The 12,184-nt window shown below is 38.3% G+C and overlaps 2 protein-coding genes across 2 annotated transcripts in view; one reads left to right on the top strand and one right to left on the bottom strand.

The window, feature by feature from the left end:
* LOC132557256 (bifunctional 3'-phosphoadenosine 5'-phosphosulfate synthase-like) overlaps nucleotides 1-3,853 on the bottom strand; it is a 48,360-nt gene extending 44,507 nt beyond the window's left edge. Inside the window, exon 1 of the mRNA XM_060221745.1 lies at nucleotides 3,750-3,853. Within this exon, the coding sequence (XP_060077728.1) occupies nucleotides 3,750-3,788 (39 nt within the window). The 5' untranslated portion in view covers nucleotides 3,789-3,853. The remainder of the gene's footprint in view (nucleotides 1-3,749) is intronic.
* Nucleotides 3,854-3,955: 102 nt separating this feature from the next.
* Nucleotides 3,956-5,161, top strand: LOC132557263 (uncharacterized). Its single transcript, XM_060221751.1, has 2 exons — nucleotides 3,956-4,027; nucleotides 4,730-5,161. Exons 1-2 carry the CDS (start codon nucleotides 3,956-3,958, stop codon nucleotides 5,159-5,161), a joined length of 504 nt encoding a protein of 167 aa, XP_060077734.1.
* Nucleotides 5,162-12,184: the final 7,023 nt, after the last annotated feature.

Below are 12,184 nucleotides of genomic sequence, written 5' to 3'. Positions count from 1 at the left end.
AAAATACTTCGACTCATGCGAATTTTGTCTCAAAGTGTCCAAATAAAGTTGACGATATCAGTTTGCTGATGTTGATTATGGTTGAATGAAGTACAGGCTACGACAGCTTGGAACACTGTGGTACAAACAGTGTAATTTAACATGTTATTTGAAATGGCAGTAAACAAACAGATTTCTTACTTTCTAATGTTATTGTTCACTCATCTAAATAACAAAACATGTGATAACTACACCAATCAACTAGATTTCTACTCACTTCCTTCCGATATGCATACATATACAATCTTGTTCCATCCCCCCGTCCACACCCCACCCTCCTGCCAATACTGACAAAACATATAAAGATAATATATTTCACTTAATGTCAATAAACAAAACTAACATTTATTGCTGATCAGCTACTAGAAACAATGTATGAAGCTATAGATCACGTTAATATGGTTTTGCCCTCAATAAATTGTTTGATCTTTATCTGCTCTTTGAAAGTTGGATCTTTTCCCTTCTTTTCTCTTCTCTGTTTTTGCTCTTAATGATAAGACATTTAAACATTCCTTTGCAGAAATAGCAATGATAATCTTTACCTGCCAAATCCAAAATGGCCACCTGGAAGCCATTTTGTTTCTTGTGATCAGTCCCAATATCAAACGAGCACAAGAAGAGACCAAAGGAAACATACCTTCTTAAGAAATAGCAATAACAATCTTTACTAGGAAAAATCCAAGATGGCTGTCTGTCAGCCATTTTGTTTTCCTGGTCAGGCCCAAAATCATACTGTCATACTGACACTACTAGGGACCAAGGAGAATCTACATATGAAATTTAAGAAAGATCCCTAAAAAATTTCTCAAGAAATAGCAATAACAAACTTTCAAAGTTGAAATACAAAATGTCCTCTTGTCAGTCATTTGGTTTTTTTTATCAGGCCCAAAATCAAATGGGCACAATTAGGGACCCTGGGAAATCTACACATGAAATCTAATAAATATCCATCAAGTACTTCTCAAGAAATAGCTAAAACAAGATTGTTTGCGGACAGACGGATGGTTGGATGAACGCAGAGCAATTTGAATAGCCCAGCATCTGATGATGGTGGACTAATGAAAAAGGCGGCATTGGAAAGCTTTCACCTGTTATAGAAAACATTATACAAGCACTAGATTTAACAAATCACACAGAGATATAGATCTATGAAAAATGCTTTCAGAACTGCATTGTCCAAGCACTAAATCTAGCAAAGTACCTGGGCACAGTACTTAAGTAAACAAACACAAAAATTAGTTTCTCTTGGAATTTTCGGGATCAGATTCCATCAAAAAGTTTGTACTGTTTTGACGGTTTCATTTATATAATTTCTAAAGATGCAAGCAACCAAGCTCACTGTTTTCATGTCTTGCGTAAATGTGCTACTTGTTTAATGTACAGGTAAGTCACTGCTACAGGATATTGACACTAATTAAGAAGCTAGAATTTAATTAGATTATAAAACTGGTCATTAATCATCACAGACCAAATGTTGTGTACATGTGTAAATGGACCGATATATCGTAAATATTTGTGTTACACACAGCTAACATTCGAATCTGTATTGACCGATTTCTTCAGAAGATGTGCCACTGTTCTGACAAAAATTAATTTTGAGACAACTTATGGCTTTTCACTGTTTTTACAATTGAAGGGACTGAACTTGAAATCCCAGAGAGATCTTGTCACCCACCATTGTTTGATCTTTATTTCTTCTTTGAATCGTGGATCTTTTCCTTTCTTTTCTCTGTTTTTGCTCTTAATGATAACAAATTTGAATGTTAATCCTTTGCAGAAATAGTAATAATAATCTTTAAATGCCAAATCCAAGATGGACACCTGGAAGCCATTTTGTTTATCTGATCAATCCCAAATTCAAAACAGGCAAAACAAGAAAGATCTATTCTCCTTTGCTTAAGAAATATTGAGTGATGACAAACTTAACTTGGCAAAATCCAAGATGGCAGTCTGTCATTTTTTTCAAACCAACACAACTAATGACCATGGGGAACCTATTAGGAAATTTGACAGAGATCCATCTTGTACTTCTCAAACAATATGCTAGCAATAAAAACTTCAATGAAAAAATCCAAGATGTTTGCCTGTCAGCCATTTTGAATTTTTGATCAGTCTAAAAACCAAACAGGTACAACTAGGCACATAAGGGAACCTACATATAAATTTTGAGAAAGATCCATCCAGTACTTCAAGAAATAGCGATAACAAGATTGTTTACTGGCGCACAACAACCACTGAATTAGTGCAATTCTAATAGCCCACCATATGATGATGGTGGACTAACAATCACTTCGACTCAAACAAAATTTCAACACACAGAAATTTGAATTATCTGAGTTCAAATTACAAAGACAATAAGGAAAATAATCAGACCTAAGAGATGGAATTTCAACTCAAGCAACTTCAAGACAACAAATTTCAGTTGTTTGAATTGAACAGGTTTTACATCCACCTTTACAGCCTTACGACACTGACTACACTGGCTACAGATAAGCATGTAGCGAAAGGGGTATAGTTAAATAAGATAAGAAAATACTGTCAAGAGATCAGGCTTTGATCCCAAATCCAGATTGTCATTCCCTTATATGTCCAAGATTTCCAGATTCACCGAAATGTGATCAAGGGAAAATGCATGATGATAGGAGGAATGGAATCTATAATCAATGCTGAAAAAAGGTGGGCCTAGATAAGATTAAAAGAGCTTTTGAAAAATGAAGGTTTCATTTCAGTTTCAAGGCGGCCCATTGGACCCTTCCTCGACCGTCTCTGTGATCCATACAAACAGTTCCAAATTTGCCCTTCACAAATACCAATGAATATCAATTCCTGTCATGATGATGAATTGTGAACAAAACTTCTCAGTCTGGGTTTTAAACAGGTTGGGCTCACACTTCTATAATGTGTAATGGTACTGCATTAAAATGACAATTACTGCTTTGAGTAATAAATTTGTTATTCAAATGCAGAATAATATAAAACATATAAAATACAAACACATTTGCAACAATGAATGTCATCATCTTTTTATCACGGCCCAATTGCTAAAGTGACACTATAAATACCTCCATGAGAACTTCATGTCTGTTATCTAACTTGGTACGAAAATGGCAATTTACATTATCAATTTTTTTCTCCACTTACTGCAGTATATAGCCACAGTAGCATTTAGGGCAAATGTCATACTTGGTGAGCAGGAGTTTCCCTGTAGTCATTTTCAGATGATGAGTTGATAAAGTTTGTGACTTTATTCATTTTTTTATGCAAGTGAACCATGTTTCAATGTTATTGGACCATGTCTCCAGTAACACATTTATCATTCAAGCCGTAACTTGTTACTCAAATGCAGGACTACTACCCAGAAATATTTAGGCATGGCTAAAAGCCTAAATGGGATTGAGAAATTACACAGAACTTGTAAACAGGGGAGAAATCAACATAGGACTTTCTTCATCAGATGTGATACTACACAAGTAACAGAGGTCGTTGTTTATATTATATTGTTTACTTTAACACAATAGTACCGGGATACACACAATACAGTCTTTAACGAATTCATAGGGTTTTATACACGTGTTGTATGCACGTGTAGGCGACACGTACACGGAAACATCACGATCATGTCAACATGTCAACTCGTCCCTGTCAGCAACATGAATGAACATAGTACTCAGCTGTTTATATTCAAATCCCAGTGTACCGTCACTACTTACGTGTTGAGATAAAATGGAAATTTTCTCTCCGTGACTCATAACGATGTTGACCAGTGTCACCTTTGAAATTGGGAGGGTCTTCTTGTTGAATGGGGAAAACTTGTGAAAACCTGTTTTCGTGGCCTATCGTAAATGATGCACAGCCTGTGAAACACCAGGATGATTACGTCCGACTTCTTCGGGTTACAGTATGATAATTTCCGGATATGACCAACTTAATTCCGGATAAGCTAGTAGCAACAACAGTCATCAATTATTCAGACAAGAAATATGCAGATGTACATGTTTATGTTAACGCAGTCTTGGTTGTAATTTGTGTGTGATGCTATTTATATAGAAAACACTATAGATTATTGTTTACATTGATTGAACCAGACTCTCCGCCGCAAAATCGCCGCCTCGCCAACGAATGGAAATAAAATAAGCCATAGGGATTCTTGCGCACCTTAACCATTTGTAATTATTAAATTGGCAAAGTAACTTGTTCCCCCATCGATTTATGCATTTCACGGATGTGGTCGGGTCATTCAGTGCAGTATGCCCAAGTTTGATTCGCATCACCCCAATTTCTTGACCAAATAAAACCGACAGATCTAAATCAGAAGGTATTTGTCCATGGAAAGTCTATATATCGACCATATTCAAAGAAAAATGGTCTATAAGCATTCTCACAAAAAATCCACAAGCTTCACTCGGAACCGGTTGCACTGGTGTCTCATAGTATATACTTCGTGTGAAATACATAAAGTTTGCAGGCCCCCCCCCAAAAAAAAAAACAAAATAAGGAGAAGGAGAGGAGGAAGATTGCGAGAAGGAGGAGGACTACGAGGAGGAGAGGAGGAAGACTGCCAGAAGGAGGAGGACTGCGAGAAGGAGGAGAGGAGGAAGACTGCCAGAAGGAGGAGGACTGCCAGGAGGAGGAGAGGAGAGGAGGAGGAGGAGGAGGAGGAGGAGGAGGAGGAGAGGAGGACTGCGAGGAGGAGGAGAGGAGAAGGAGAGGAGGAAGACTGCGAGAAGGAGGAGGACTGCAAGGAGGAGAGGAGGAGGAAGACTTCCAGAAGGAGGAGGATTGCGAGAAGGAGGAGAGAGGAGGAGGGGGAGAGGAGGAGGAGAGGAAGACTGCGAGAAGGAGGAGGATTGCGGGGAAGAGAAGAGGAGGAGGAGAGGAAGAAGACTGCGAGAAGGAGGAGGAGGAGAGGAGGAAGACTGCCAGAAGGAGGAGGACTGCGAGGATGAGGGGAGGAGGAGGAGGAGGAGGAGAGGAGGAGAGGAGGACAGCGAGGAGGAGGGCTGCGAGGAGGAGAGAAGAAGGAAGAGGACGACTAGGAGGAGGAGAGGAGAAGGAGGACTGCGAGGAGGAGAGGAGGAGGGAGACTGCGAGGAGGAGAGGTGGAGGAGGGCTGCGAGAATGAGGAGGAGGGAGGAGGAGGAGGAGGGTGAGAGGAGGAGGACTGCGAGGAGGAGGACTGCGAGGAGGAGAAGAAAGGTTTTATTCCTAGATGCTAAAGAATAGTGAAGCTGACGACGTTACTGAATTATCAAGGTAGCTCGTTGTTGATAAATAATTACAGAACATAATGAAAGTTACAATTAACACGTAACGGTTATATGCATGGATCGTTGGACCAGAGCACATGTAAACAAACGGTCATACGACACACACTATTTCGTGTCTTCAGTTTGTAATAATAGTGAAAAATACTCCGCTGTCGCTGCCGGGGTTCGAACCCCTCGGTCCTTATTCGGGCGCTCTACCGCTCGACTTCAGGGAAATTTCAACAAGTCGGGGCTACTAAGGCAACTTGTACTTTCAACGTCTATACTGCAAATCTGTAATAGGAAGGAGTAGTGGAAAACACACTGCCATCTCTAGGGTTCGAACTATCGACCCTTTAGTCTCTATCCGGACACTCTACCACTTGACTTAAGGGGAAAATCCAACTCGCCGAGCAGTAAGGCGATTTGTAACAACAACAACAACAACAACAACAACAACAACAACAACAACAACAACAACAACAACAACAACAACAACAACAACACAGGTTCGATATCGCCAAGAAAATAACTCAGTCTCTTACAGTTTGCATCCTGTAATGGGAAAGAGTAATGAAATCACCTGCTACAAATTCCGACTAGCCAAGACTAGTGATTAGTGTATTCATACATGGTATAAATAGACTGAAAACGGATATGACTTGAGATGGAACACAGATCTAGACACTGGCATCGCGCTGTGTATACAGTTTATATTTTGAGGCTCGCCACTTTTGTCTTCTGTCCCGAGCCAAAATACAGTTTATTTTAAGACACTGACCATGCATTCCGCATGTCATTTTTTTATATATATAAATGACTATATCTGACTTCACAAAGATACTCGCTGATTAACAACTAAGTAAATGAATAAAGACTAAACTTCTACTCGACTATCGGGTCAAAACATTAGATCTGACTACTTCTTCCGGCTGTCATTCCTTAACAGTCAATTCGGGGATACCGCGATGCACACTAAGAGAGCTCTCGAGACATATGCAATTATTTCTACTGGATACCATGGGTTACGTCCCCTTATCGAGTCATAGGTACGAGAGCCCACAGGTAGAATGGTGCCAGTCACGGATGAGTGATTTTATTCCGTACAGCCAGAGTTATGTAGGTTTATGTTGTAGCCTACTCAGAGATTACACACAGTACATGTCGAACTTATTTCGACTTAACCCCTGTGGACTCACGGGGAGTAATCACGTGACTTGTAATGATCACGCTTTCACCAGAAGCGGCTCGCCTCGGAGGTAAGTTGACCTTAGTTTGATATGATAGCTTGTGAATTTGAAAATAAGACATAGCCCACGGAAGATGTACATATTCCTTTAGTTTTTTTCCCCAAAGGACAGCATTCAAACACGTGTAGTTTCTGCAAACACTTCGACAAAGTGTCGAGCGAGTTATAATTTTGTGTTGATCACACCTACACTTTTATCCTATCGCTGGAGAATTAGAACGAAATCACATAATTAACGTGTTTCATATGCAATTTTCCATCGTCCACTTGATGTTGTTTGCAAAAGATTATCAATCCAACAGTGAATATGTCTGTAAAACCTGTAAATTGACGGATCTGGTCAAATTACGTAAAATGATCACGCTTATACTATGTCTGTTGGTTGATCACGCTTACACAAAAAAGTAGTTTCATTTTGTGCCTTTGTACTTTTGCCAAAAACCTCGAATGTATACTATTAAATGTGATCCCTTAAATGGGGGAATGACGGATTGACGGTTAAAATAATATTAATTTACCAGCAGTAATGAAACTTGCATGAATCAGTTGAAGTTGTTGGTCGGGGTTGTTGGAACAAACTTTACGTATAGACCACAAGTTACTGATGACAGTATTAGGAGTTACATAATGTTATCAGATTAAACGGCATATGTTATCGATACAGAGATTCAGTATTCTACCCACTTACACTGCTCTCTCTCTCTCTCTCTCTCTCTCTCTCTCTCTCTCTCTCTCTCTCTCTCTCTCTCTCTCTCTCTCTCTCTCTCTCTCTCATTTACATTAAATTTCTTCTTTTTCAATTGTAAATATGTCCGACGGATCACCTCATGTTTGCAAATATTGTGGATAGGTTTTAAGAGGTAGAAGTTCCTTGAGGCAGCATGAGTTACGCCATCGATCAGAGGGGCCATATATTTGTGATGACTGCGAAATGCCTTTCTATAGCAAGAGTGTTTTTGTAACACACATGGAAAAATTACATGAACATAAACGAGAATTTGTGTGTGATGTTTGCAATAATGCGTATTATAGCAAACAAGATTTACAGCGCCATAAAATGCGCGAAGAGGGGCAATTAAAATTTCAATGTAAAGACTGTAATAAGAAATTTAAAGAAGTTCCGATTTAAAAGAACATTCTGGTATACATACAGGCGAAAAAAAGGTTAGATGTAAAAACTGTGGAAAAATGTTCAGATTCAGAACAAACTACCACAGCTTAAAATCCCACGAGACTGAAAAAAGAATACCATGTACAAAATGCAGTAAGGACTTCAAATCAAAGCAAACTCGTAAAGTTCATATGGGCAGTCATACCAAAAGAAGTTTTAAATGCGACATCTGTCAGAAAGTGTTTAGCTCAAAAGGATACATTTTTGATTATAAAACAGACATAGTCAGGTGATAAGGACATTGCTAAAATAACTTATTATTCCACAAAATGAAGAGATTACTATTAACATTTTGTTTGGCAACAGACAGTGTAAGCGTGATCATTTTACGTAATTTGACCAGATCCGTCAATTTACAGGTTTTACAGACATATTCACTGTTGGATTGATAATCTTTTGCAAACAACATCAAGTGGACGATGGAAAATTGCATATGAAACACGTTAATTATGTGATTTCGTTCTAATTCGCCAGCGATAGGATAAAAGTGTAGGTGTGATCAACACAAAATTATAACTCGCTCGACACTTTGTCGAAGTGTTTGCAGAAACTACACGTGTTTGAATGCTGTCCTTTGGGGGAAAAAACTAAAGGAATATGTACATCTTCCGTGGGCTATGTCTTATTTTCAAATTCACAAGCTATCATATCAAACTAAGGTCAACTTACCTCCGAGGCGAGCCGCTTCTGGTGAAAGCGTGATCATTACAAGTCACGTGATTACTCCCCGTGTGGACTGGACATTGTGAACTACAGCCATCTCTTTAATGGGCTAATTTCTCATCGTCCTCTCTACGTCCTAAATTATTTGACACATTGCTACAGTCAATATACGGAGAAATCGTCTGATTTGGTAAGGGGTTATGATAAAGACACCTCTGGATTTGGTTAAGAAGATCCAGAAGTTAAAAATACATTTGAACAGAACAATTGATTATTACTGTAGCAATTAAAATTTGAAGATTAACAATCGAAAACTCTTGATCAAGGATTCGGATCGGAAGGGATCTACAGCATCTACCGTTAACCAGGGACGTCCCTGTGTTCAGTATATCTTAAAGTAACCGATTACACTAAGGAAAAGGTCAACAATTAGAAATTGATCAACCACAGCATTTAAAAAAAAATAAAAAGACCCTTCGTTTCGAAAATGAGATTCCCTTTTCGCTGTTCGACATATTGACTCTGGTCAGGCCGGTCAGTGCAAAGACAGCATAGTAGTGGTAACAGGTAACAAACAAATTGAAGACTTTCACGGCTCAATGAGCAGACACAAAAACCAACTCCAGAAAAGCATCCGCTATTCTCCGTAATATGTCTCTGGGTAAAATTAATTTGCCCTGGGGCGTATATAGCAATTAGTACCTATGTCTAGGACACGTGTCAAGTGGTATATGGGCCATTTTGGGATGGCTGGCGTAGACAAACGTCTCAAATATGAGCTGTGCACAGATGATTGCAATATTGTGAGAAAATAATTACTGTGTGTTCACTATGCCATATGAATATACATGATTTATTATGAATTGTCAATTTAAAAGATTGTTATCCCCGCATATTATATGTAGGTGTCTGTACAAGTGTGTGTGGCACTTGACTGTTTAAGTGGCATACGAAATAGATTTCGATGATATGTTCTGTATAACATTGTACAGTACAACAATTGTCATTACGGCCATTACCTAAGGATCACTTCGTCCGATAGTTATTGACACAGAACTGCTTACACAAATTAGTTATAGAAACACGGATACTGACGGAGAAACAATTAGAAAACAAACAAAGCAAACAGACAACAAAGCAAATAGACAACAAAGCAAACAGACAACAAAGCAATCAGACAACAAAGCAAATAGACAACAAAGCAAATAGACAACAAAGCAAACAGACAACAAAGCAAACAGACAACAAAGCAAATAGACAACAAAGCAATTAGCCGTGACTTGCACATAATCACATCCGTATACTTTTTTCATGAAAATTTAATCGAATAGCTAATATATCTATTTTTGTATATGTACGTCTCGTCCATCTCTTTATAATTCCCGAAAGTTTATATAAACATTCTGAACCCAGATAAAACGAAATCAAGAATGAATGTCTTTGTTATGTTCATGTCTGTATCGTACACTTCTCGTTAAATGATTGTACATGTAAGTATCAATGTCAACATAGTATATACATTGTACACGTCTTCAATAACGCTTGTACATGTAAGTGTCAACGTCAACATAGTATATACATTGTACACTTCTTCAATAACGCTTGTACATGTAAGTATCAACGTCAACATAGTATATACATTGTACACTTCTTCAATAACGCTTGTACATGTAAGTATCAACGTCAACATAGTATATACATTGTACACTTCTTCAATAACGCTTGTACATGTAAGTATCAACATCAACATAGTATATACATTGTACACTTCTTCAATAACGCTTGTACATGTAAGTATCAACATCAACATAGTATATACATTGTACACTTCTTCAACAATGCTCACATGATTTGTCATTATTGTTTTATTTACTGTAAGTGAATCTGTCAGTATAAATTCACACCAATGGTTACAAATGTCAGTCGTAAACTGTACATATGCATTATATATATGTACAGGAACGGAATGTATAGAGTGATAAACATGGAGATAAAAAATGAAGAAAAAATAACCGAGACACATTAAAGTAAACTCCAGTGATTGATGCTATCACACTCTGAACTATGTTTTAGTTATAGCTTTGCCGCTTTGTAGAAATGTATTTATATTTTATCATTCATTGTAGCACAGTAGGCGTAAACACACGTACTTGTTGGTTATAGCCATGTTTATTACATGTTGAATAATCATAATGTTACATGTACAAAAGCAACACTTCATCAACATACAGAGTTCATATACTCATACTAGTACTTCACGTTGTGTCTCGAATCAGAACTGTCCCTGTATAAAGCTCTCTCTCTCTTCCACCCCTAACCTGTCTGTCCATAGGGCTAGTGATCTCTCTCTCTCTCTCTCTCTCTCTCTCTCTCTCTCTCTCTCTCTCTCTCTCTCTCTCTCTCTCTCTCTCTCTCTCTCTCTCTCTCTACAATCCTTTTCTTTTTTGGGACTTAACGTCCTTGTTCCGAGTCCGGTTGAAAACCGAGCCTAGGACACTCTCCCCACCCTGAAAACCCCTCTTTTTTATCACTACTCCATCAGGTCTTCTCATGGCGATGCCACAATCCAATGCCACATTGGTTGGGGTTTATATGACCTCGGCTTATTAAATTGTCTTATGTTAACCGCCAGTCTTGTCTTCGGCGCGGTGGCATTTTCAAAGGCAGATCTCTGTCCGAAAGATAGCTAAGTTTGCCAATAGTATAGACTAATAATACAGTAGATATCCGAACGGTCCCTGTATAAAAACAGTTAGAGAGAACGCTGTGCATTCATAATTCACACCCAGTTAACCAGATATTACGTATTGATAAAATTAATCTTACAACGAGTCAGCTAAAGATTACTGACTTATGTATCTGGGTTACACTAATATCGAACCATATCTTGTAACAATATACCTGAAGTCTATTTTGTTATATCATTTCCTTAATTACGTATGGAATCCTTTATTTGCGAAGATATCAAATGTGCTTTGATCAGGAACATAACTATTTAGTATGTATTAACAGCTCAGTCCGTCTCAATGACTCATCGATACACGCAACATTGATGTCGTGTTTACCTGCACAGCGATGGGATTCCGTGAAATGTGTATTTATATAAAGATGTTTCCAAACGAGAGCGATAAAATAGGCTAAATTTACATAACATTAGTCAATAATGCTCAAATGTAGGTGTGATTTTCTACAGTATAAATTTTTAATACGTTAACTAGCTGAATAAAAAATACACCTTTGCAGATGATAAAACGATATAAACCTCCGTAAAACGACTGGTTTCAGTTCACACAACACCGGAGGATTATTGTCGTGTTATCGTCTTACACTCTGACAGTCGTAGTATCACACAAAACCGGAGGATTATTGTCGTTTTACACTCTGACAGTCGTAGTATCACACAAAACCGGAGGATTATTGTCGTTTTACACTCTGACAGTCGTAGTATCACACGCAAAACCGGAGGATTATTGTCGTCTTACACTCTGACAGTCGTAGTATCACACAAAACCGGAGGATTATTGTCGTTTTACACTCTGACAGTCGTAGTATCACACAAAACCGGAGGATTATTGTCGTTTTACACTCTGACAGTCGTAGTATCACACAAAACCGGAGGATTATTGTCGTTTTACACTCTGACAGTCGTAGTATCACACAAAACCGGAGGATTATTGTCGTTTTACACTCTGACAGTCGTAGTATCACACAAAACCGGAGGATTATTGTCGTCTTACACTCTGACAGTCGTAGTATCACACAAAACCGGAGGATTATTGTCGTGTTATCGTCTTACACTCTGACAGTCGTAGTATC

The sequence above is a fragment of the Ylistrum balloti genome, unplaced genomic scaffold (genome assembly GCF_031769215.1).
Source record: "Ylistrum balloti isolate Yb309-2 unplaced genomic scaffold, AGI_CSIRO_Ybal_v1 Utg370652, whole genome shotgun sequence".
Classification (NCBI taxonomy): domain Eukaryota; kingdom Metazoa; phylum Mollusca; class Bivalvia; order Pectinida; family Pectinidae; genus Ylistrum; species Ylistrum balloti.
Note: the sequence above shows the minus strand (reverse complement) of the source record. Positions and strands in the feature narration are given on the sequence as shown.